Source organism: Lynx rufus, unplaced genomic scaffold (genome assembly GCF_022079265.1).
Source record: "Lynx rufus isolate CCGP_SWC_20201006 ecotype Redwood Valley unplaced genomic scaffold, mLynRuf1.p SCAF_2, whole genome shotgun sequence".
Classification (NCBI taxonomy): domain Eukaryota; kingdom Metazoa; phylum Chordata; class Mammalia; order Carnivora; family Felidae; genus Lynx; species Lynx rufus.
Genome location: NW_025814834.1, coordinates 52,109,629 through 52,136,656, shown reverse-complemented (window position 1 = coordinate 52,136,656; position 27,028 = coordinate 52,109,629). Strand labels below are relative to the sequence as shown.

At 36.6% G+C, this 27,028-nt stretch overlaps 1 protein-coding gene across 5 annotated transcripts in view; it reads left to right on the top strand.

Moving 5' to 3' along the window:
* Window positions 1–7,218: 7,218 nt before the first annotated feature.
* Window positions 7,219–27,028, top strand: part of ITPRID2 (ITPR interacting domain containing 2) — a 40,093-nt gene continuing 20,283 nt past the window's right edge. For 2 of the 5 annotated variants that reach the window (XM_047082513.1, XM_047082512.1), the window contains exons 1-9: window positions 7,219–7,522; window positions 7,881–7,926; window positions 10,838–10,887; window positions 11,742–11,798; window positions 14,096–14,135; window positions 14,226–14,324; window positions 15,502–15,710; window positions 16,518–17,218; window positions 25,446–25,518. In XM_047082513.1, coding sequence (XP_046938469.1) covers window positions 7,312–7,522; window positions 7,881–7,926; window positions 10,838–10,887; window positions 11,742–11,798; window positions 14,096–14,135; window positions 14,226–14,324; window positions 15,502–15,710; window positions 16,518–17,218; window positions 25,446–25,518 — 1,486 coding nt within the window. In that variant the 5' untranslated portion in view covers window positions 7,219–7,311. Of the gene's footprint in view, window positions 7,523–7,880; window positions 7,927–8,167; window positions 8,247–10,837; window positions 10,888–11,741; window positions 11,799–14,095; window positions 14,136–14,225; window positions 14,325–15,501; window positions 15,711–16,517; window positions 17,219–25,445; window positions 25,519–27,028 lie in introns of those variants that run through there. The other 3 variants (XM_047082514.1, XM_047082515.1, XM_047082517.1) reach the window with 3 other exon arrangements.

Genomic DNA, 27,028 nt, shown 5'->3' with positions numbered 1-27,028 from the left:
TTTATATTCTCCAAGTTTTTCAGAACATTTGATAAGATAAAAGCAGTTTTTCTACCTTTGCCTTTATCAATGTTTGTAGGGCTTTTGAGATACGGATTCTTGTCCTAATTAATTCTGTCACTAACTAAATGGCTGACCTTGGGCAGGCTTCTTAAGTTTCCAAGCTCATTTTCTCTCCCTTTGTAAAATGAGGGAGCTGTTGTAGGGTAACTGCCTCTGTAGAATTCCTTCCAGTTATGAGTCATACTGACCCCTCTGCCCACTTCTATAGGTGAAGAACCTCCTCAGTCAGAGGAAAGTAAGTGATTACTAATGTTTCTTTAACAGTGGACCTGGAGTACTAGGAGACAGTCACATATCTTAGGTGAGAGCATGGGCTTCGCAGGGGAAAATCCTGGTTCCACTCTGCCACTTACTAGTACACAGCCTGGGGCAAGTATTAATCTCTCTGAAGCTCAGTTTCCCTAACTATAAAGTGAGAATAATACAAATGCTTTTATAGTTGTTGTATTAAATGAGACACTATAAATCTAGCCCTAAGTAGAGTGTCTGGCACAAGGCAAGTACTCAATCAAAAGTATCTATTTGTCACATTGTTATTTCCTTGGGTCCACTGAAATAATTGTTCTTTTAATAGCATTTCTCCAAATTGAATATCAGCACTATTATAATTACAGTATTTAAAGGTTTTAAGGTGCCAACTTGGCTGACTAGTAAAAAAAAAATTGGAAAGATACAGGCTCAGGGGATTTTTAAAAAATTAACCAAAACAACCTGTGTGTTGACCTTTACCCTGTAGTTCTTTTATTTAATAACAGTCTATTAATAAATATAACTTTAAGCTGTTTGATTTAGTGCTAATGTAATCCAGGCCAAATATGCTACCTTTCTTGTCTGCTCCAAAGAAATTTTAATGGAGGTTTGGTTCACGTTTCTGTTTGATTTGAAATAAGATTGTGGGAAGTTCTTAGTTTTGGGTCCCCATCAGTAGATATGTAGTCACTTTAACTTTTGATCATTTGTAGATTATATTTAAATGCAACTAAATGTGATAAAATCATTCTTAGATGGTTGAGGTAAGCTTTGAAGGCTGTATAAGTACTTATCTTTTAATTTAAAAACAATCGCCTCACCATAAAATAAAAGGAAAAAATTCCCCAAATGTGGGAAAGCAGAGTTCTTGGCGATGTTCTTAAACTACAGCAGGAAATATGTGTTTGTTTATTATGACCCTAGCGCTTTCACAGGCCAGATGAACTTTCAAACACAGAGTTTTCATTCTGTTAACCAACAACTGTCACCCGACTTGTGGAAACCGATAATTTTTGCAGGGAGTTCAAGGAGAACATTTGCATAATTCCATCTGGTAGAACCTGGCTTGTCCCCACAGGTTGCAGATAGACCCTTTGTGAACAATTCTAACTGTAGGGCTACCTATGGGGTGTGTCAATTACCACAGAGTTACTTGCTGGATCAATCTGTGTTAAAGGTGGCTTTTATGGACTATCAAATTTTATAGCAAAGGAATTTTGAATTATCATTACATGTTTAAGAATTTTTTTTGATTCCAGGTTTCTCCTCATTCATGAGATGTGAGCCTCAACTGATTTGTACCAAGTCGTGGAAGAATAGTTCCTTGTATTTCTGCTAGAAAGTTCTCTGCAGGATAAAGGGTGAGTAATATATAGATAAAGAATCTACACTGATTCATAAATCTTGAATACCTGATTGTTAAATATCTAAAATGTATCAAGCCATTGAATAGACTTTCATTACATGAATTAAATTTCAAAAGTTTCTTAGGAGCTAGCTTATTATTTTCTGTCTCTGTAGCTCTATTTCCTTTAACATTTCATTGCTTAATTAACTCTCATGGAACTTCACTTATTTTAAAAGCAATTTTAAAGGACTATACACTGAATTTATATACAACTTTCTAAAAATTGCCTACAATTATTATTAACTTGTCAAAATTGATTTAATTAGAATAAAGAGATTATTCAGTAGATACATCTTATAGCTTCTGAATTGAAGAATGACAAAAAGGGCGACTTAAAACTGACGCCAAGATAGAGGGATCTGCCGTTTCTGCTCTATATCACAATGGTGGTTGATATGAAGTGTCCTTGTTTTGATGTCCTACCTGCTCAATCTTCTACTTTTTGGTTAGTGATGGTAAGAGAAATTGGTAGAGTTGAATGTAAGGAATAGACAAAAATGGTTTAGCAAAATGCTGTCTGAGTCTGGCAGAAACCTTGCTCTCTCCCCATTTTGTCCACCCTCAAACTTGCCAAGCCTTGTTCACTTTGGCTTTATTTTAAAAATGCATTTCTGGTGAGTGAGGAAAGGTTTTGTACTGTGTTTTCAATGACTCACCCAAAATAACTCCATTGAACTTGTAAACGGTCCTGTTCTGAATGCAGATTGTGTTTGTTCTGAGATGGGCATGAAGGAGCTGCAGAAAGGAGATTAGAGAAGGGAAATGTGGTGGGAGAGGCAGTGCAGTTCAGGCACACATCAGAATTATTTTTAAAAAATGCATTGTGTGTGTGTGTGTGAAAGACAGTTGTCTATGAGGTCTGTACCATTTAAAGTTCTTAAAGATACATCAGTATTAAATACGGTTCATCTAGCCACCAACCTCTTTCTTTTGATTCTCATAAAATGTGAAAGGAAGATTTATCTGTGAATATATAATTCCAAATACATGCATTGTGAAACTTTTTAAAGTGCTAAATGGCTTCAAATAGGAAATAATCATATATATAACACAAGCTAGAATTAATCTTAAAATAGGAAGAAAATGTCTATCAATACATTGATCACATAATAGGGCAGTGTTAAAACTGGGAAGTGCAATAATGACATCCTCTTGTGTACTGCATAAAAATGTTTAATACCAAGTGGCACTGATTATTCAACATCAATAGATGTACCTCTTGAAAAGCTTTTATGATTCAAAATGTCAGGGACCTTTAAAAACAATATTTTAGGGCAGGACTGAAAAGAAAAAAAAAGAACTGATCTAAACTTTCATGAATTCATGAAACAGACCAAATAAAGTTTATTCTGTTATATAATCTTGCTTCAGTCAATTGTTAATGAAGAATAGATGAGCTATTTTTACCTGTTGCTCAGAAACACCAAAGAATTGAGCCACTGAAAAGAAAACAAGCTATCTACAAGGTTTTACCATGGAGAGGGTAAATTTAGCAGTATGTGGCAAAAAGAAATGGTGATCTGAGGACAGTGAAATGGATGATAAAATGACAAGTCTTCAACACGCACAAAATCAGAAAGTATGTAAACTTATCAAGATTTTGTAAATAATCTGCAAGGCAAAGTTCCAGTGGTATAAACACCTGCTTCTCTCTCTGGTGTGTACTTGAGAAAATAAGGGAAATAAAAATAGCAGATTGTTACGCTATATTAATGCTTACTTATGAGGACAATGAACTAGCATAATAATCCCTCAATTTTTGCTAATGTGGAAAAATCCTAAGAATAATAGGTTCAAGTTATAGACTATATAAATGAATTTTATCACTTTAAAATATACACAACTAGAAATACTGTAATGATTAATAATGACTCAAATATATAAAAAAAAACAATCTTAAATCAGACTAACCACCTTTCCTCATAGTTCATTTGTATGGTTTGTAAATAATACTTTGAAAATTTTCAAAGAACTCATTTGTTGAGTAATATTTTCCTTTCACCCTCTTTTACCTTAGTGTAAATTATTCCACTAAGTATCCCTGGAAATGTTAGTAGCTATACTGAGTGAGCCCAAAATATTTCATGTTGAAATGAATTTTAGAAATACTGGGTTAAACAAAGTTAAACAGGTTTTTTTTTTTTTTTTTCCCTTAATAAGCCTTGAGAACTTACTTCTCAAGTCTCTTACATTCATTGTGACTGGGTTGGGTGGGAGAGGTGAGAATACAATATACAGTGTTTTCTAAACTTATTTCATACAGAATTCTGTTCTCCATGCACTCCTTTGAAATATATAATGCTGCTTTGTTTATTTAACCTGCAATTCTACTTAGCTTACACCTCCCAACTTCCTTTTGTCTTAATAAGGGGTGAAAATTTGGTAAACTGCAAATGCTACCACTTTCTGATCAGAGTCTGTATCAAGATTTTGAGGCATAAAATAAAATATTGATTACATAAATATTCTTGAACAAACAATAACTAGAACAAGATGCTTTAGCTTACTCAATAGTAAATCTTGCTTAGTAATTTTAAGGCATGTGTTAAGGTCTGGAAGAGTAAAAAATAACTAAAGTAATTAAACTGAGCATGATGTTTCATTTCTAGAGATAAGCTTTTCCATTTAAAAGTGTCTAACCAGAATAGGTTTTCTGTCCTAGCCTGAATTTATGCGATTTTTAAAATTCATCTGCATACACATGAGGATAGATGTCACTTAACGGTATAAGAATAATCCTTCTATTATGACATTGATTTTTGCCTTCTGCAATATAACAATTCCAGCAGCTATCCTGAGCGCCTACTTCCATGTGATTCCATGTGATGCTCACATCAGTTTGGGAAGGCAGTTATCATGATTGCTATTTCACAGATGAGGAATGTGATGGCCAAAGATATTATCTGTTTTGCCTTAGGCCATAAAACTAGAAAGATAAACAGATTTCAAACTTCAATCTGACATTCAAGACCCTACTGTTTCCACTACAACTTGCTGGATGGAATTATCCACAACTAACTTAAATTTGTTTATTTCTCTACCTTGCAAGTATCAGTGAATCAGACATTACTCCTTAGGGAGAGCTTCTGTAATGGGGATATGCAGTTGGTCAACAATATAGTACTTGTTGGGAAAAAAATCCTTGAAGAAGCAAATAGATTCTCCTCGTGTGTAACACGGCATTCCTCACTGAATAAAGGAAACACCTTGGGCATTTTTTAATATCTCAAAGTTGAGAATACAATTAAAACCCTTCACAGTTCAAAACAGCTTGCTGTTTCAAGGATTTCCTTCCCTACTACTTCTGTACCCTCAACATATTACATTAAAAATGATCACATAGAAGAAAACATACAATTGCGCTATTAGATTTTAAGCAATTTCTGTATTCTATTCTAATGCTACCTGCTGGCATTTCCCCCTCCTTTCTTTATAGCTTGATTCTGGTGGTTGGCTTTTATTTTTATTTTTTTAAAATGTTTATGTATTTGAGGGGCAGAGAGAGAGAGACAGACAGAAACAGAGAGACAGAGACAGAGAGAGAATCCCAACGTGGGGCTCGGCTCCTGGAACTCATCAACTGCGAGATGACCTGAGTCAAAATCAAGAAACCAAAACTTAACTGACTGAGCCACCCAGGTGCCCCTGGTTTTTAAATATAAAATATACTTCACTATTGCCTTTCTTAAAAGTTCTTTGTTGTTTAAAAGTATTAAACAACAAAACTAAATAAAAAATAATAGGCCTTAGAGAAACAATGTAAAGCAAATACTTTATCCATTTGTCCATGCTGAAGAACATAAAGAACAGAAAAATTTACCTCAAGAAAAGTCATCAGTCCTCTGTACTAAAAGTGTAAGGGGTACAAGAGGAATACAGAATGTTCTTTAATCTCTCACGGTTTACACTCCAATCTGGCTGGGAAGTCAAACATACCCTCAAAGGCCAGTCATATTACTGCACAATGCAGTCTTAAAATAAGTGATCCAGACATTGAGTTGTGAATCAGGGCATCATGGGAGAGATGTGACCAGAAGTGGTGGAAAGATACGGTTTAGGAAAAGTTCTGGCTCAGGTGGATCTTGAAGTTCATAAAGGTATTGGAGAGAAAAGAACAGGAGTAAATTGAGAGGCAAGGACATAGAGTCAGCAAACAGCACGTGGAGATAATGGAGTTGAAGCTGGAAGCCCCAGATGAGTAGGGTGGGGTCTGTTAGGGCCCTGCATGGAACTGTAAAGACAGTATATTTTGTTCTCTGTGGCTTTTGACCACCCTTTTCAGTGTCTCTTCTCCAGCTACTTCCCTCTCTCTCTCTTGCTTACCTTTCCTACAGGCAGCTAGGCCCTAGTCTATTCTGAAGGGCCATTAAACTGTTAGCTGCATTTTGCTATATAGGACTCTTGTAGGCTGAAAAGTCTTTAAGATTCAAGGAAAGAATAATAATGAAATTTAAAGCCGATGAGATTCTAGTATCACTGTTCTAGCTCCCCTTGTATTTTCACAGTACCTCTACCTAGACCCAGAATATAATGGTAGTTCTGGAAAGTTAGTCTGGATTTTGGATAGGATTTTGTAGGTATTGATAAACCATCAGAAGTTTGTGTGTGATTTCAACAGGATTTTAGAGTCTTTATGCTAATGAGATTTTAAAAGGGGGAGAATGCCCAAATGCATTTTTAAAATAGTTCTGAATCTTGACATCAACCTCTATCTTCATCTCTCCACGTCCAACGTCAATGTGGAATCTCCAGATTAAACATTCTTTCTCAATTCGTTTTCATACATAACACAACCACGATAAATAACTTTCTTAAGGCACGAAAGTAGCATTTCACGAAGTTTGGTCTTTTCCAGGTTTGACATTTTGACAAATACCAATTAGGAGGCTCTTTTCTTTCATCTTCATCCTCAATTCCTTGGACTTCGCCAACAATAGTAACTCGGCGAGCCCAACCAGACATTTGTTTTGACGCGGTGAAGACGGGCAGTTGGCCTTTCCACATTTTTTCTGTGAGAGAAGTTGACAGGAAACAAAGATTGCTACCAAACAAACAAGCAAACAAATCTCGCCCACTCCGCGGGCCACCTCAGGGGAACCCAACGCCCTAGTCCGCGCCGCCGCGCCGCGCTCCGCCCCGCGCGCCCCCGGCCGGAAGGGGGCGTGGGACGCCGCCGAGGGAGGGGCGCGCAGACACGCCGCGGCCGGCCGGGCCTCCGGCGCGTCGGGCGGAGGCCGGAGGCGGAGGGCGGAGGACGGGAGGCGGGGAGCGGGGCCAGGGGGCCGGCCGGCGCTCGTTCTCTGCCGCGCTCGTTCGGGCCACTAGCGCTCCCGCGCTGCGCCGGGCCGGCTTCATGTGAAGCGCCGGCCCTCTGCCCCCTCCCTCCCCTTCCTTCCCTCCCTCCCTCCCGTCCCCTCCTCCTCCTCCTCCTCCTTCTTCTCCTTCTTCTCCTCCTCCGCCCCCTCCCGCGCCCGCTCCCGCTTCCCGGGGGCCCCCCAGCCCGGCTGGGCGCTGACAGCAGGGGCGGGGGTCCCGCCGCCACCGTGTCTCAAGCAGGCTCCGACTAGGGCAGCAGAGCTCCCGGTGCGGCCATGGACCGGCCCCTGGTGGCGTCGGCGGAGGCGGAGGAGGAACTGGAGTGGCAAGTGGCGAGTCGCAGGAGGAAGGCCTGGGCCAAGTGCCGCGGCTCCTGGCAGGCGTCGGAAACGGAGGACCTGTCCACAGAAGCGACGACGCAGGACGAGGACGAGGACGACGAGGAGGACCTCCCGGGCGCGAAGCTGCCGGCGGCCCCGGGGAGAGGTCTGTGCGCCCGGCCGTGCCGCGGCGGGCGGGGGACTCGGGGAAGTGCAGGCTGGCGGGCGGGAGAAAGTCTCGTGCGCTCTGGGCAACTGCTCTAAGTTCTGGCAGATCCTGCGGGCAGGCCGGGGGAGAGGGGACACTTGGGACCTTTAAATGCGCGCCCTTGACAAGGCGTCTCCAGAGTCAGCATAGACACCCCGGTGCCATCTCGTTTTCCTTTAGATGGACACTGGGACGTGTTGCTCAGGCTACATATTACCCCCAGTAGATTTTCCTACATGGGAGCGTCCAGGTTGACCCCGACGTCGGAGTCCCCCAGGGGTCGGTAACCACGCTGTCCCCTCACTCTGCCCCGCAGGAAACGTGCCCAACGAGAAGATCGCGATATGGCTCAAGGACTGCCGGTGAGTCCTCGCTTTCGCCTCTCGCGTCCCAGAGGGAGATCCGCGGAGATGGCCCTCCCGAGTTGAGCAGAGTCACCCGGGCCGCAGTCCCTGTGGGTCCCATGGCGGTGTGAGCTATAAACCGGAAAGTGAGCCGGCAGATAGCTTCCTCCTTTGAAAGATTAGAAATGGAAGTACTGTGACCGCTGATTATTTGGTGACCGTGTTGACTTTACAGTTGTTAGGACTTCAGCCCCCCTTGCGTGATGTTAGCATCGGATGCCTTGCCTCGTTATATGCTTGCCTTGTTTTTATTCGAAAGGATTTTCACATTTCACACGGTATTTTACTTTGCTTTTGTTTTGACATCTGTATATCTGGCATGAAATGATTTCCCTTTCAAATGTGTTTTAGATGAATTTAATTTACTTAACAACTTAACTGGCCTTAATTTTATTTCTGTGCCTTAATTCTATTTGGATAGCTATAAAACCAGCTAACTTTTTTTCTCGTAGTTTACTCCTTGGGCACGCATTTGTCAGACGGCACTGGAATGCACTGAAGGGACATAGAGAGCTTTGAAGGCATTCAAATGGCATAAATCTGTTTAATTGCATACTTTGGCAACTGGTACCAATCTGGTTGATAAAGTACAAGGGGAGATAGATCATTTTGCAAGTAAATCTTACTACAGTAAAAAAGCTTGTTACCTATTTTAATTTTTTTCTATTTATTTTCTACTTGTAGAATATCATATGAAGAATGTTGCTTTTTAACTTTGGTTAACTTGTTTGCTTCTGCACATATTTCTGCCATCTCATTTTGGGCTTTTCTTAATCTTTTGTTCAAGTATACTAGAGGTAGGGAAGTGTTTTGGGGGGGAAGGAGAAGCGATTTTCATATATGCCAGTTTATTTTTCTTCCCTAAGCACAGATAAAATATTGGCCACTACTCTGTTGATATCCTGTTTTAATGAATTACCTGGATTTTTGAGTAATGATGAATAAATACTCTTATTTAGGAGTATCATTGACTCTTTGAGATACGGTGAAATATATGGTCTGTCGGCAAGTGAAAAATCACATTATTTTATGATGTATAGGAATTAAGATTATATAAAAGATCACATCAAGTAGACAGTAAATAAGTAAGTTTATCTTGTAAATGCGGTAGGCAAATATTATTCATCAGACATACCATCTCCGAAAATTTCAAGTTTTGTTGCTGGTCTTATGTAGGCAGATTCTTTGGTCTGCTGCTCCTTCCCTCTTAGGTTTCCTGCATAGGTTTCCTTCTTGTTCCCTACAGTTGCATCTATTCTGTACAAAAGGGACATTCATTTGTACCTGGGAAAGCTGGAACAAATAGTCTTGTAATGCTAGCTGTATTATTGCAGATTTGACTGCTAGGACATACGCAACTCTAGGGTTTTTTTCTCTAACAGGCTTTTCAAAGTTGGGCATTTACCTACTTTGTATACAGTATTTAGAAATGATCTAAAGCTAGCTTTTTCCCCTGGATACGTTCTTATTTATTTATTTATTTATTTTTGTACTGCTGTCCATATTCTGAATAAAGATTCCATTTGTTGTTCCTTAAAGGGTGTAGGGGTCTTTGATAATCTTTTTTTTTTTTTTTTTTTTTTTTTTTTTGCTAAGTGGAAATAATTGCTTGGATTAACATCTAAGAAAGGATAGTTTTTGAACGAATTTAGAAGAAAGCAGTTATAAGAGTGAGAAACTTGTTTCTGAAGGAGAATGGCAGTTACAGTCTCTTTATTTGCCATTTTCTGTTAGTGCATAGACCAGCAGAGACATCTGCAGGAGTAATACAGTGTTTTATCCTAAGAAAGTAGCCATCAAGAAAGAAGGACCTTATAGAGGCATAAATTCAAGTTTCATTAAAATATATGTAAAAACTTGGCTCAGTTTTTTATTGTTTTCATGGTAGTTGTGATTCTTTAACATTTCAAAAGCACTAATTTTCGAAGAACTACCATTGCCTGTGTATTTGCTTGCAGAAAGTTTTAACATTAAATTACCATTTCAATAATAAGTTTTTTTAGACTGATATTTTTATGATTGATTCCATGACTTATGTGAATTTGTAAGAGGTATAAATTGTTACTGATGAAAGGTTTATATCATAAAACAGAACGTTCAAAATAAAACATTTCTTAATATAATTCAGTTTTTAGACAGAAGTGAAAAACATTTTCACATTGAAAAAAGATTTCTAAGTTATCTGCATTTGAACGGGAAGAATGTGTAGGAATTTTAGCAATGGCTGGTTCTTAAGGTTGATTCTCAAGCCAGCTTTTTAGTTTACAGAGTTGAATGAAGATATATGTATTTTACAGTTTCAAAGCAGAAAAAAATAATCTCAAGTTTCTCCATTAGACCAAAAAAGATAGTAGTTGGGGTTAAGGGAGGCACTAATTGATACTCTAAAATGCTGGTGATAGATTTAACAGATGAGGTTTAAAAAACTGTTGAACCTTACTTCTCACTAGACCCTGACTTTTACCTTTTATTTAGATAAAGATTTGTTTTCTTTTAATTCTGTTTCCTGTTTCTAGGGAAGGGATTGAGGGGAGCAGACATTTTTTTAATGCGTGTTGACATTCTCTTTTTCTGTTTTTGTAAAGAAAATGCTAATTCATATCATTTGTAATTATAATTCTTGTTCTTAATTGCTGGCAGATCAGATGTGTGATTAAATCATTCCTGGTGAACTGACTTGAGGATAGGTATTTGCTTAGTTAGGAGGATATTACTTATGTAATACTCTTGCATTCCTTTTGTGTTTGGGGAGGATAGTTAAATGTGATTAGAAGCTTGCTGGCTATGACCTTTTAAGTATAAAGTTGTGCAGTGACAACTCTCCAGACAGCTTTTCAAGACTGAGGTTTATATGTTTATGTGGTTTCAGTACCCCTTTGGGAGCCTCACTGGATGAGCAAAGCAGTAATACACTCAAGGGTAAGAGAAAGTTGCCTTTCTAAATCTGTTCTTTATGTGAAGGTCCTACTTTATTTCACTGCTTTGAGTGAAAGTATACATATGTAAATTATAAAAGTGATGTTCATTTTATAAGCTATACCATTCTGAGAGAAAAGCCAAAAGAAAGAAACCTTGTCATGAACCGTAAAACAGTGAATAGTTTAAGAAAATCACTAAACCTTTACACAGTGTGAAACTCATATTTTTATTATCCAGTTAGATATTATGAAAACTAATTAAATACAGAAATAGAATATGTAAACTTAAGGAAAATATTGAGTGAACTGGGTCAGCTTTAGTACAGCATTTCTTTGCTTACATTACATTAACCGAAATTGCCACACCTGAAATTTTACCACCTGTGTGAGACACAGTTCTAAAGTTCAAAGTACAACAAGAATGTACAGGTAGTGGCAAGGCATATATAAAAAAAAAAAACAACAAAACACTTACAGTATTAGAAAAATCTAGCTTGAGCTTCTGACTATTAAGGGAGGTTAAAAGGAGTGATTGCTCCAGGATCTGATTTTCCTTGAAACTCTTGGATACGATGTTAGCTAAATGAGTATCTTCAAAGACATAGTGAGTATAGAATAACTTCTGTCAGGGCTTATAACAATATTACCTTGATGCAGATCATGGTTTCTTTGCGATAAAGTAAAGCTTATACTTGCTTTTTGAAATTATACAATCAGAATAATGTATGAGTATATTCAGGTTTGAAATACCTTATTGTAGCTTACATTTTGTTTGGTCAATTTTAGCTAAAACTACGATTTTATATGTGAGTCCAAAAGAACAGAACACCAGAATGAATCTTACGTTTCTTTCAGGTGTGCTTGTGAGAAATGGAGGCAGTTTTGAAGATGATTTGTCATTGGGAGCTGAAGGTAAGTTTTTTTTGGAAGAAATGCATTTTCATACAGGTTTAAAATTAAAAAAAAAAAAAAAAAAAGGTTGAGTGCTTTCAGGTTTACAGTCCTCAGCCAAAGTTAAAGGTCTTGAAAATGGCTGAGACACATTTTACAGAACCTTTGACATGTTAGTAATCTAGTCAGAGCTTGTAGGATAGCTGTAGGAATGGCTCTAAAAATCGTTGTGGAATGTCCTTGTCTTCCTTGGACTTAATTGCTTAAAGGAACTGTTTGGGGGCAAACAATGGTCATAGAACTGAGGGAAGAATTGTCCCGCAGAAGGAAGGAAACTTAAATATTTATACATGAGAAGACTAAATTGAAGCTTATTTTTAGTGTGAGGTAGCCTTATGTCAGACTTACAGCTGTGGCTTGTCTATCTCCTTGCATTCAAGTGTCTCCCATCTTCCCCCCTCCCCCTTACTCTCTTTCCAGATTGTTAGAACACTGAAGAACAAAAACAAAATTAGAATTATTAGAATTTAATTAGAAAACATTATGCTGATGTCTATTCCAGACTGCATTAACATTTTAAAAGTGTGTCGTACCATGTTTAAATTTTCACAGATTGTATCATCTTTTCCAGTGGATTTATAGTAAAATTTTCCACAATGTAGAATTAAACATTTTTATTATTTTACAGGTATTTGAAGATTATTGGTAGTTGTACAGCTGGGTTATTAATGTGTACTTTTTTATCAAAAAGAAATTAAGGATTTTATTAAATCTTTTTAGATTATAAGTTGATGAATGGTGAATTTATCCACTGAATATAATAACCTTGATCTTTTGCTATTTTAAATCAATCTGTATGTATATTACTTCTAACATTTAAGACTCTAGAATATGTGAATATGTTAGTTTTTATTATTGAAGTTAATGTGCTTTCAAGGAATAAACTCTGTAAAGAGCTTAGACTTACTGCTTCCTAATTAGTACAGTTGAGCATGTTGCCAACCCCTTACTGAAAATGCATTTCAATGTTACAGTAAATAGCACTTTTGATATCTGCCTTAATTTCACAATATGGAATTTTTTTAAGACTTTTTTTTTTTTAAAGCAGGTTTAGGTTTACAGAAAAATTTAGAGGAAGGTATAGAGATTATCCCTGTACTTCCTGCCTCCATATATGCATAGCCCTCCCAATAATTAACGCCCCCTACCAGAGTGGTACTTTTATTACAACTGATGAACCCATAATGAGCCATCATAATTACCCAAAGTTCACAGTTTACATTAGGTTTCACTCTTGCATGTGCACATTCTGTAGGTTTGGACAAATGTATGATACCATGTATCTATCATTATCATACCATAAATGTATTTTCACTGCCCTAAAAACTGCCTCCGTCTGCTTGTTCATCCATATTGAATGATTTTTCTGGAAACCAGAACCTAAAAGGAAGTTTCAGAGAGGAATGGAACTATTATGTTGTTTTACTGAAAATTATTTCAAGATTATTTACATTCATTCAGTAAATATTTATTGAATATTACGTGTTAGGCATCTTTCTGAGTGGATGTACAAACAAACTAACAAATTGCCATGACTTTGTAAATCAGAAGTGAGAAAAAATCTGGTGTGCTGAAATAGATATGTTTATAATTATTTTCCTTCTTTATATTTGCCTATAAAAGTTCAGTGCAGTAAATTTAACTGACTCTACACTTAACAATACTTACCTGTTTAAGACTTGTAAATCTAGGATAAAGTTTAAAAACAATTTTTTAAAGAAAATTTACTTTGAAACGAGTAGAAATTTTCAAAATACATGCCTGAAAAATTGGTTGTAACTGGGATGAATTTTCAGCCTTTGAAAAAGCACCTTAGAAACTTAGATATACTGTTGCCACACTTAAATAATGTTAAGTCATGTTTTTGCTCTTGAAAGGTCTTTAGTAATAGCTTTTAAATTTAATAATTAGAAACACATTTACTACAGATGCTGTATGTCTTCTTACCATTTATTTTTAATTGTTAAACATAGAAATTTAATTGGTTATCTGTATAGCTTTTATTTTAAACATTCAATGAAGGAAGTAGTTAATTTTATATTGCTAACAAACAAAAACACCATCTAGAAGCTACTGATTCTCTTCATATCGATCTGTATATTACTTTTAATGATCTAGATTTAATGAACCAAGACATGAGTTTGGGATATTAGGCATTTAGCTGTAATATTTGGCTAATATGCTTTCTTGATGATTATATCACAGTAGTTACTGTCCTACTAACAATTATGCTCTGCATTTATTCTTTATACATGTAGCCAACCACCTCCATGAAACGGATACTCAAATTGAAAACTGGTAGGTAGCTGTGGTGTTTATTCTCTTCCTTTTCAAAGATGAAGAACATTTATGAAAATAAGGTCTCATATAATCTAATTTTGTTTATAGCAATAATATCTTGGCCAAAGAGAGAAGACTGCAGTTTCATCAGAAAGGGAGAAGTATGAATTCCACTGGATCTGGGAAAAGTAGTGGCACAGTCTCAAGGTGACTTATTCTGAAATTATACTACAGTTACATTGTGTTATAGGCAATCTTCTCTTTACTGTTTTTTCAGTCTTGGATTTGGCTTGATAGTATGAAATCAAAAGAATACAAAATGTTTCATTCATTGCTTTTTTCTTTTTTTTAAATTAAGATTAAATAAAAAGCAACAGATGTGTTTATAACGCTGCTGGAATTCTTGTTATAATGAGTATTTTGAGCCCTATCAACAACTTGAAATCGGAACTCCATAGTGGAATAACTTCTTCCAGAATTCTCCCATTTTGGGGGAGGGCGTGGTCTTAAATTATTCTTACATAACAATCAGAATAAACCTTTCTAATTTAAAGCTTGATATTTAAGCATAGATGTATCTTCAACATATTAAATCAAAGATCTTCAAAATATATATTGAAATAGGCAAGTACATGTGCCCATGGAACCAGTTTAAATTGTTACCCAATTTATTGTATTGGAACCTGAGCATTTTCTCTGAAACAAATTGAAATTTTCTTCTGTTCAAGCTTCATCTCTAACATTCCTGTTTTCCTCAGTGAGTCTCAGAAGGTGGATTATCACTAGTATGAGGAAGAAGAGATAAGAAATGTTTAATTCCCAATCGAATGAGAACAAGATTTTCCTTTGAGTAACCCATTCTCTCCATACCTTACTCCTCCTACTTCCTGAGTGAAAGTGGTTAGAGAAAATTTGAAAGTAAGCTCCTCCCTCACTTTTCTGAGTTCAGCTTGTTACCTGTGTTGCATCTTCAGTGACAGCCAAAGAGAGCAGAAAAGCTCGAGTTCTGCAGAATGTCCTGTGCTACCAACTTCCCAGTGTATTTCCCTTTCCATCTTTTCCTTCATCTGTTTATTCCTTATTCTCCCTCACCTGTTCTCTAATTGTTTTAGCTGCTTTGCTAGGACTCTCTTAAAATGACAAAAAATATAAGGTGAGAAATCATTTAGGGAGTCTTATTGAGTGTCTTCTTGGGGATTAGCTCTTTTTTCCAATACTAACAGTTTGAAAGAATGGACTGTTTTTAAGAGTAATATATCACATTTAGTACACAATGTATGAAGAAATAAATAATAATGGTGTAAAGAGCAGAAGCTCTTTTTTATAATGTGATGTGGACTATACACTTATTTTATATCTTGATGTTTCTTTTTTTTTCTTGTAGTGTTTCAGAATTGCTGGAACTTTATGAAGAAGATCCTGAAGAAATTCTTTATAATCTTGGATTTGGACGAGATGAACCAGATATTGCTTCCAAAATCCCCTCCAGATTTTTTAATTCATCATCATTTGCCAGAGGGATAGATATTAAAGTATTTTTGAGTGCTCAAATGCAACGGATGGAAGTAGAAAATCCAAATTACGCTTTAACAAGTAAGGTTTTTAAATATTAGCATCCACAGTGAAATGGTCTTATTTTTTTAAAACCTTGCTAAGTTTTAGGAATAGCACTGGGAACTTAATTATTGAGGTTAACACAATAGCTGTTTTACTAAAAGTTAATTTTTCCCTCTCTTCATTCTTGACTTACATGTTACCATAACTGACGTATGAAACCTTGTACTTTTCTTAAACTTCCCTCCAGATTGCTGATGTTCAAAAAGGAAAGAAATAGAGCAGAGGCTTGTTACTGTTAACTGAAGTCAGTCAATTTTAGGCATTTTCTATAAATCTAAAATAGCATAGCTAACTTGATAATTTTTATTTATATCATATCTTTGCTTATTTTTCTCTGTTGAACAGAAGTTCCAAAATAGGGATCCTCAGATGGTCCTTGGAACAGCTTTAAGAGATCTGTAAATCCAATCCTACCATCCTCCCTCCATAGGAAAACATTTGGAAGAGTCTTAATTAAGTCAGACATAAAAATAGAATCACGCTATGGAACAATAGCTGTTCTTTTCTCTTCAGTATTGTCACACTTCGTGCTTTTTTTGGTTTTAAATCATAAAAGATAAAATTTTAAATTCTTAAAACATAACTTCTGCTGTTGAGAGTGAAAAATCTTCCCTTTCCCTGGTAAATGTAGAGAAACTTTAAGTGTTGGATAAGGAAAGAAGTTTTGGTTTTATAATCTTTGTGATTTAAGTTTGATTTTTGGCATACTAAAAAGTAGTAATAGTTTAATATATGTATACATATATAAACATATATAAAATCAACATCCTTTTCTTTTTGTAGGCCGTTTTCGTCAAATCGAAGTGCTTACTACTGTGGCCAATGCATTTTCTTCTTTATATTCCCAAGTCTCTGGGACTCCCCTGCAGAGAATTGGAAGTATGTCCTCAGTGACTTCTAACAAGGAGACAGACTCACCTCCACCTTTAACCCGAAGTAACACTGCAAATCGTTTAATGAAAACACTATCAAAACTAAATTTATGTGTTGATAAAACAGAGAAAGGAGAAAGTAGTAGTCCTTCCCCAGCAACTGATAAAGGAAAGATTCCGAATGTTTCGGTGATGGAAGAAAGTGGCAATAAAAATGATCAAAAATGTCAAAAAATTGTAAAAAAGAAAGACTCATCTTCTATGTTGGCTACAGTTAAAGAAGAAGTATCAGGTAGTTCAGCAACTGTTATGGAGAATTCTGACATTGATAGACTTTCTGATGTAGCAAATAGCAATTTTAACCAAAAAACTGAAAGTGAACAAAACGGAGAAACCCAAAGCCATGAGAATAAACTGGGTGAGGAATCTGGTATTCTAGAATCTGACTTAGGTAATGATTTCAGCATGTCCAGCCACAGTGAGCTGGAAAATGGCAGTGAGCTGAAGGGTGTCCATGTGTCCACACCTGAAAAAGAGCCATGTGCACCACTGACGATACCATCCATAAGAAATATAATGGCACAGCAGAAGGACTCCTTTGAAATGGAAGAGGTAGGTAAAATATTACTGAGACCTGTTTCAAATAATGAATTAGGAAAGAAAGTGCAAAACATGTCTATAAGATGAGTGGTGGCTAATAGATTTATACTAGAAAAAAAATCAGTCTGATTTTGAGTTTTCAAATTTTGGTTCTGTGCTTCACAAACTAAGAATTGGTCACAGGACCGCCCATTGCCGGGGTAATGAGACAGTTACTTCATCAGCTCCTCTGCATCCTCTGTCATTTACTGCTGATACTTGAACTTTTATCCCCTTTCTCTCTCAGTTTAAGATTTAGATGCCTTGAGAAAACCCTTGAGAATATATTTAAATTACAGTCAGTGTTGCATAATAGTTAAAAGCATAGGCTCTGAAAGCAAACAGGAGTTTGAGTTCTTTTTTTGCTGCTAAATTGCTATGTATCTTTGGGCAAACTTTTACTTTCCACTAAGTATCTTAGTGGAAAGGATAAGTGAAGTGTGAATAAGGCTTCGAGAAGGATAGATTTTTATAGTGGGATTGGAAAGAACCTGAAGATATTGTGTATCTGAAGGGAAGGATAGGAACCTCAAGGAATAAGGTTTGAAACACCAGGTCAGGGAACATGAATTCTGCTAGCCTAGAAGACCAATGTTTGCTTACTTTTCATTTCTACCTGGAGGTATTACTATATTTACAGAAGCTTCAAATTGGCAAAATAAAGAGATTCATTTTGATGAGGTCAACTAAAACACCTTTTGAATGGCCAAAGCTAATGCTTATGCATTGGTACTGTATGACCTGAGACAGGAAACTGAAGTTTATCAAGCACCTACCTTGTGGCAGGCACTGTACTAGGCCCTTCAGGTACTTTTCTTTTTAAGTCTATGAGGCAGGCAGTGCTGGTCTTGTTTTACACATTAGAAAACAGACATCTGTGTACTGCTGAAGAGCTGTGGCCGTGAGTTTTATAATGTACAATTTTCTTTTTAAAATTTATTTCAGAATGGTGTTAGTAATATAGTAGCAACTGAGTAATTTTAGAATCACATGCCATTATTTTAGGGAGTTGGCAAATGGGATAATTGATTTTGCCCATAAGTGTCCTGTTAGGTGAGTATGTATCTCTCACATTAATGAATATCAGGCATTTATCACACAATTTTGATTGCTGATAATAGCTATTTACCTTGTGGTCTTTGAATGTATCTTTTGTTACTTTAATTGTAGCTAAAAAGTGAAATGAAAAGGGAGAGAAGTAGCCCTTTGAAATAGTCTACATTATTTGTAGTTATTTGTAGGCTTTTTTTTCCCTTGTTTCTTTTTTTTTTTTTTTATGTTTTTATTTTATTTTTGAGAGATAGAGTGCTTGTGGGGGAGGGGCAGAGAGAGAGAGGGAGACACAGAATCTGAAGCAGGCTCCAGGCTCTGAGCTGTCAGTACAGAGCCTGATGCAGGGCTTGAACCCATGAACCATGAGATCATGACCTGAGCCGAAGTCGGACGCTCAACTGACTGAACCACCCAGACGCCCCTTCCCTTGTTTCTTTATATTTTTTTATATTTTTCCTGTTTAATCCCTAATACATTTCTCATTATAATGAGTTCATAAGTTGAGTACTTGGCTAAATTAAAACCTCTTTGTTCTATTTCACTATTATCAAATAGTTTGTTTTGGTCTGAACTTGTCCTACCACCAATAAAGTGTAACTTCCTGCCATCCATTGGGGCCCCTCTTCTATGACAGATATGAGAGTCAGTTTCCTGGTGTTAATTTAACAGCAGAATATGAAAATTTAAACAAAATATATCAGATACTTGCAAATCTGATGTTGGCAGCTCAGATGAGAAGTCACTCTTATGTGTTGCTTTCTAATTTCTAGAGTTCCTGAATTTTGAACTATATATTTTTTTAAATTGTTGGTACCCTACACAGAAGGTCTTTAAAAAACATAAAGTGCTAAATAGATATGCTTTGGTGGCAAGTTTTCATTTAATGATTTTACAGGTTTTTTTTTCCTTTGCTCCCTCTGCTGGCAAAAGCAATTAATGAAGAAAGTAATGTCACAAGGAAGTGAACTTTAAAAAAAAATTTTTTTTTTTTTAATTTATTTATTTTTGGGAGAGAGAAAGAGTGAGCAGGGGAGGGTCAGAAAGAGAGGGAGAGAGAGAATCTCAAGCAGGCTCCACACTGTCAGCATAGAGCCCGATGTGGGCTTGAAATCACACAAACCAGGAGATCATGACCTGAGCCGAAACCAAGAGTCAGATGCTTAACTGACTCAGCCACCCAGGCACCCCTGACTTTTTTTTTTTTGTTTTCAGTACACAATTCCAGGCATTGGTGGTTGAAGAATAATAGAAGATTTTTGTTTTCAAAAAAAGGATATATGGATATAGTCAACCATAGCTGCATTGTGTATATGGAGAATTTTAAGGGTAATGAATCCTTGTTCTTCAGGTATATTTAAAACATGGATAAAAACCTCCTGGAACTGTGTTTTTATCCCTTTGGGAACTTTAAAGAGAGTTGTAGAACAATGGATAAAGAAAGGAAATAATGTGTTTCTTTAATTTCCTCTTCTCCCAAGTGTGACTTGAATTATACTGACAAATGAAGAGAACAATCTTACCGAAGCAAACTTTTAGATCCCATTCAAAGTAGATTGTTGCTGTTTTTCTTTTGGACTCCTTTCCCTTGAGGTTTAATTCCTGTTGGGAACTTTCTTCCTGTAAAAACAGCAAATAAATGTAAGCTAGAGGACACTCCCTTTCTCTCTCTCAGTAAACCAGTTCTCAAACAGATTAACTGAATGCCAGCTGCTTTGGGTAGCTGGGTGGAGGAGAAAATGTTGCGCTCTGTGCGTGAAGCTGCCTACTCCTGAGGCTAAGGTAAGATCTGACAGCCACCAGAAGTGAAGAGAGGAAATATTTAAATGTAAAGGGAGTTAAGTAGATGACAAGACTGACTCAGGCCTTGGAGCGTGAGAGTGACTATTTCTCATGTTAAGAAAAAAAATAATAAAAGGCCGGAGACTACTTTCGATTAAAAGTCAGTTTGCCTTATGAGAAAATGTTTTTGTAGACTACCAGATGTTTTGTAGACTATTTAAAGTATTCTAGTGTGTCTAAAAGTTGTAAAACTATATTCTTGAGTTTTCAGATTTTTAATGACTTCCCTAAATAATGCTTGGGTTCTCAAAATGGTTTATTTTTAATAAATACATCATGGTAACTGTCTAGAGCCGTAGACTTATGGATGAATGATTCACAGTTGAACCAAAAGGATCCTACTCAGTAAGCAAGCGTTCATCTCTTATGTCAAGGAAAACTTTCTCACACTTAAATGTTAGAGGAAGGAGAACTTTTAGCTGTGTATTTTTGTAAATGGGTTGTTCTGTGTCTTCTCACTCAACAAATGAATTTACATTCAAATAGAGGGATTACTGGAAGTATAATTTTTTAAGCTACTGAAGTTTGGTAGTGTCTCTGCACTGATTGTTGAGTTAAGTACTACGTCTCTTTGTTTTTAGTTGTTAGGTTTCAGGATTTTCTCCCGTTTTATTTATTGGCCTGAGTTAAAATAATCCGAAATCCATCAAATACTTGATCGATAGTTAAATTGTTCTTTTGGCCTTTCAAATTTGACTGTGTTTTGAAGACAAGCATTGTGTTTGCAATAGAATATGAACTCTCCCGCATGATACATGGACCAGTGTCTGTTACTTTGAAGCCCAATTAACCACTAAATTTTATTTGACATTTATCTAAAAGACTTATGGTAACTTTTTAAAGAAGTATTTACGTGACAGTAAAAAGTAAACCTTGCAAGTAAAACCGGAAAGTTTGTTTTACGTAAAAATTTGCAACAAATATAGAATAATAAACTAGCACAGAAAGAGATCTTTGAATTCATTCTCCAGTTTTCTCCTTTTACAGATGAGGAAGCATTTTTCCTCCTCTAACATTGGATATTACTTGATAGCAGGGATTCTTCCTCATCATTCTGAGGGATGTAATGTTCCCGTCTATGTCAGTGCCTTACTTTGGGGAGGGCTGAGGGTGTGTCAATGTAAGGAATCCCTGGGTCATATCAGAGAGAGATCTGTTGTAAATTGTTACCACTTTACTCTTTCAAGATATTTGATTATCCCAAGGACCTGTGAAGTAGGAGTTTTAGTCTTTATTTTTCAGTTTTGAAAACTGACATAATTGTCACAGATAATTCTGATAACTATCTGAAGCCATTTAGCCACTATGCGACATGAATAAGACTTGAATTTGGGTCTTTGTACACACATGCCACTTTAGACTACACAGTACCACTTGGTAAAGGTTAGACTGGTTGATAAAGTGTCAGACATTGGACAAGAACTCAAGTCCTCTGGTGCACAGCCTCATACTACTACTTCAGGAAAATAATTCTTTCATTTAAATTTTTTGACATGTCATTAAAAATTAGATTTATAATTTCTAAAGCTCCAGTTTTGAGTTCTTATTTTTTTTTAAACTGCTATAAATGTCTCCTTAAACCTTAGAGGAAGGGTTATTTGAGTTAGAACATTCCACATATTGCTGCTCTGTAGAACACAGTACAGTAGTGTTGTGTTGTGCTCAGAAGATGTATATTAGTCAGAATAAATGTGACAGATGTTAAAACAACAACAACAACATCAACAACAACACACACACACACACAGAAAACAACAACCACAAAAAAACCCGAAGCAGGTGCCTGCCAAGGTAGCAGGACATTGATTCAGAAGGATACAGTTTTAAGGGTGCCTGGGTGGCTCATTTGGTTAAGTGGCTGATTGTTGATTTTGGCTCAGATCATGATTGTGGGTTCATACCCTCCATTGGGGTCAGCACTGCCCTCATGAAGCCTACTTGGGATTCTCTCTCTCTCTCCCTCTCTTTCTCTGCCCCTTCTCCACTTATGTGTGCATGTTGCTCTCTTCTCCTCTCTCTCTCAGAAAGTTTTAATAAAACATTTATTAAAACTATATCTTTTTAAAAGTTTATTTATCTTGAGAGCACACACACAACACATAGCCCGACGGGGCTCAGTCCCACAAACCGTGAGATGATCTGAGCCGAAATCAGGAGTCGTGCTCTGGCACCTGGGTGGCTCAGGTGGCTCAGGTGGTTGAGCCTCTGACTTCAGCTCAGGTCATTATCTTGTGGTTCGTGAGTTCAAGCCTTACGTCAGGCTCTGGGCTGACAGCTCAGAGCTTTAGATTCTGTCTCTCCCTGTCTCTCTGTCCCTCCCCCCACTCTCAGTCTGTCTGTCTCTCTCAAAAATAAATAAACATTTGGGGCACCTGGGTGGCTCAGTCGGTTAAGTGTTTGACTTCGGCTCAGGTTATGGTCTCGTGGTTCATGAGTTCGAGCCCCACATCGGTCTCTGTGCTGACAGCTCAGAGCCTGGAGCTGCTTCAGATTCTGTGTCTCCCTCTCTCTCTGCCCCTCCCCGGCTCATGCTCTGTCTCTCGTGTCACAAATAAATAGACATTTTTTAAAAATTTTTAAAAATAAACATTAAAAGAAAAAATTTTTTAAAGAGTCATATGCTCAACTGACCGAGCCACCCAGGCGCCCTTTCAATACAGTTTTAAACCTCAAAACATTTGAGACCAAGCGATTTTATCATTTTGGTATGGGGGTTTTGGGGTAATTTTTATTATGGAAAGTTTCAACTTACCTAGAGATTAGAAACATTGTGTAGTGAATACCCATTTTCCATTACCCAATCCAGTTATCAATATTCAGCTATAGTTAATTGAATAAAAGGCAATCTGTAACGAATGACCAGAACTCCACTGAGGATCTGAAACCGTTGAGTATCCTGCCACATAAATAGATCCAAGTTTTGTTTGCTTCATAATTTTCTGTGCTGTACTCCATGTCAGATTTGACTACTTTCCTTTGCACAGCTGTGACCAGTACTAACACATGCTTAAGCTATGAAATGTAACTTGTCCCTAGCATGTCTTCTTCTGTCTTCAACAAGCGATTGATGATTTTTTGTTAAGTGGGAAGAAGAATCCTCACTTTAGTAGTTTTATTAGTAAAAAATGACCCTCAGTTCTTTTTAAAGGGCCCTTTTCTTTGAATTAATTAATGGAGTTTGTAGTTTTTGTACTTTAAAATTTTTACTTTGTTTTGGCATTGAGTAGCATCTTAAAAGATTATTGAAGATACATATTCATTAAAGACATGTTTTGTGACTAATTTTATAAATCTAAGGTTGTGACTAATTTTATAAATCTAAGGAATGGACTATGTGATAATTCTACATTTTAAAAGGGGAGAGTATAATTTGGTATATCACAACGCCGTACCTTAACTGAGAATCCTAGAATAAAATTAAAGAGGAATTTGGATTTCTGTTATACTTCTTTGGTCTGTTTGATATTTCCTTTAACAGAAAACTCTTTCAAGTAGGGTAGGCCTGAATAGAGACTAATAATAGAGCTTTTGTTGAATTTAAAAAGAAAATGCATTTTGTTTCCTTGCACACAAAACAATGGTTTTCCTGTTGAACTTATGTCTGCTGCTTTGAAGAATATATACATAGTTTCTGAGTAATAACAAGGAGGTTAGAAACTATTTTATATAATAATTTATAGGTGATGGTTTTAAATGACCAGTGTGTTTTATTTCTCAAAAGATTCATGAACTTTGGGTTCATGGAACTGTGTAGAACAAAAATATCACAAATCAGAGCAGTTTTTTTTTTTTTTAATTTTTTTTTTCAACGTTTATTTATTTTTGGGACAGAGAGAGACAGAGCATGAACGGGGGAGGGGCAGAGAGAGAGGGAGACACAGAATCGGAAACAGGCTCCAGGCTCTGGGCCATCAGCCCAGAGCCTGACGCGGGGCTCGAACTCACGGACCGCGAGATCGTGACCTGGCTGAAGTCGGACGCTTAACCGACTGCGCCACCCAGGCGCCCCCAGAGCAGTTTTTAAATTGGGTAATATCTTAAGCCTTTGAGCATTTTTTCCCCATGTTTGTCATTCCACTCTCATTCCTATGGAATATTTCTTATTCTTGAAGGGGTTCATACTTCAAAACTACCAGCATTCTACCTAAAACCTGTTTGCTAATTGCTTTCTTATTTATTCAAGGTTGAAAACCTTGTTTGGCTAGTTTGTCTACTTTACTAGGATGTGATTTATTATTTCAAGTACTAATCATTGCAAAGTAGTGTTAGAAATTAGTGTCGCACCCTCCCCAGATGTTTATTTTTAATATAGAGTTAGTTATATTAGAATAGAGTATTTGCAGGGGCACCTGGGTGGCTCATTTGTTTAAGTGTCTGACATTGGCTCAGATCATGATCTCATGGGTTCCTGGGTTCGAGCCCCATGTCAGACTCTGTGCTGACAGCTCAGAGCCTAGAGCCTGCTTCAGATTCTGTCTCCCTCTCTCTGCAGACCCTTTCTCGCTCACATTCTCTCTCAAAAATAAATAAACATTAAAACATTTTTTTATAAAATAGAGTATTTGCAGAATGGGATAGATGTGAATAAGGAGTCTGAAAATTCCTAAATTATGTATTTGTACAGGTGTGGGGGGGAGATAGCATAAAAAGAAAACTTTTTTGGTTTATATCTTTTCTGAATATAGTTTTCAGGGAGGATTTATGGAAGATCTTTCAACAGTTTAGTTCTGTAATGAAACATGCTTTTTTTTTTTCTTTTTTTTTTTGGAACTCCTAGTTTATATCTTAAAAGACCATTTATGTTAGGACAAAGCAGTTGTATACAAGAGTGGCTTTTCATAACTCTGAATTTGGGGGATCTTACAAACTTTTCTAATGGGAGCATAATATGCATTTTTTTAAAGATATAAGACTTGTAGTTGCCTCAGCTGTATGTCAGTCATGGTCTGCTGCAAAGTTATTGGCATTTCTCCCAGGATTGGCCTTACACTTTGAAGTTTAACATTTATAGAAAAACTTTTTCTTAGGGGTCAATTTTTTAATAGCAAATTTTTTAAATGAAGTAGTTTACACATGTAGTCATTTTTCATTGCTAGCTACAGACATTCAGTCCTATTGTTAACTGGAAAATAGACTGTAAAATTGAGATGTGAGACACTATCACAATTTTGAGATAAGATGTTTTGCCTTTTTTAAATACAAAGTTTTGATACCCTTTTAGTTGTGTTGATTTGTTTAATAAGTAATTATCAAGAGGTATTCTTCATCATAGATTTTTCAAGTTGTAACTACTTAAAACTGTTTTTAGGTTCAGAGTACTGAGGGAGAAGCTCCTCACGTTCCAGCCGCTTACCAGCTAGGTCTCACCAAGTCAAAAAGAGGTGAGTTGACTAATGTCCACTAGTTCCCAAGCACATTACCAAAGTGTGTCATTCATTGGTTTGGAAAAGGGGTTTACCTATCAGTATTTGAGTACCTATTAGTGGAAAAGAAGGTTATGATGCTTAACCTTAAGCATCCAGGTATGGATGCTTCATTATACTTTGGTTATAGAATTTTTTGTATCTTCTTGAAGACTTTTGTGCCCATAAAATAATTTTTGTTTGCTTATCCTGAAATGCAGTTCTGTGTACTCTAATTGTTCTTCAGCTCTGCATAAGGGCTAGATGGGAAGTGATAGAGCAACAGATTCAGGTCTGCTTTTAACGTGGTTATGATTGAAATATACACTTGTATTATCCACCTCTGCTTTTCATTATTTAAACATGGCTCCTAATGTTTAAATTTAAACATGGCTCCATAATTTAAACATGGCTACTAAACATGCATATGCCTCTGCCAAAAAAATACCCATCTCTCAGTAGTGGTTAAAGCTAGTTAAGTTCAATTTAAACTATGGATCAAAGGTGAGTGTCTGCCGATACCATTCTTCTCTTGAATTATTAATTATTGACCAAAGAGCCTTTGAATTCATTTCTTTCACTTTTAATTTGCAACAAGAAAAACTTGCCTGATGTTTAAAATCACAAAGCTTTTGAGATTTAGAGAAAAGGAGAGAGGAAGGAAAGAAGTTAAAGTGGCCACTGAAGGTGGCTGTTTATTTTTAAAGCTTTACACATGTTGAACCACCCTGTTTTGTTTTGTTTTTTTAAACAAAGGATCATATGTATGTTCCTGGAATAGGAAATTGCATGTTTGTTCTCTTCTGATCTCTGAAATGACTTCATAAGAGACAATTTGCATATAATTTTTCTTTTATTGCATCGTGGTACTAAGTGCTCCTCTCTCACTAGGTCACTACAGTTCTGGTCGGACACAAAATGAGCTTTCCTGTTCTTTGTCCCCTTTTTAAGTCCATAAATATGTGTATGTGTTTCTGAGCTGTAAGGCAGGCTTCACAGCCATCAAGAATTTTTTCCTTTGGATAGGTTGACAAGGGGTACATTAGAAAAGCAGTTTGCCTTGTGTCAAAAAAGGGATTAAAAACTTTAGAAATACTTCAAGGTCTTTCAAGAGCAAGCTCCTTGTGGTAGAAAAAAACAGAATGTGGTTTGTATCCACATCTGAGTTTCTTCCTCTTACCAATAAGAGGTCTCTTATTTCTGGTGGCATGTGTAAAAGTGTTAACATTTTTATGAATCACATTTTTATAAATTAACAGTAAAATCGTTTCGTGTGTACATGAGAGGGAGAGGGACCAATATAGTGTTTTCATCATTTTTAAGCATAGCTTCTATCAAGTTTTGATAGTGTGATATGGAAGTATCTTTGATTAATTATAATTACAGAATTAGAATCACTGGTAAAATATTCATTTCACAAGTTTAGTACATATAGTGCACTATACATATATGCACTATAGTGCATGTAGTAGTACATGTATATAAAAAA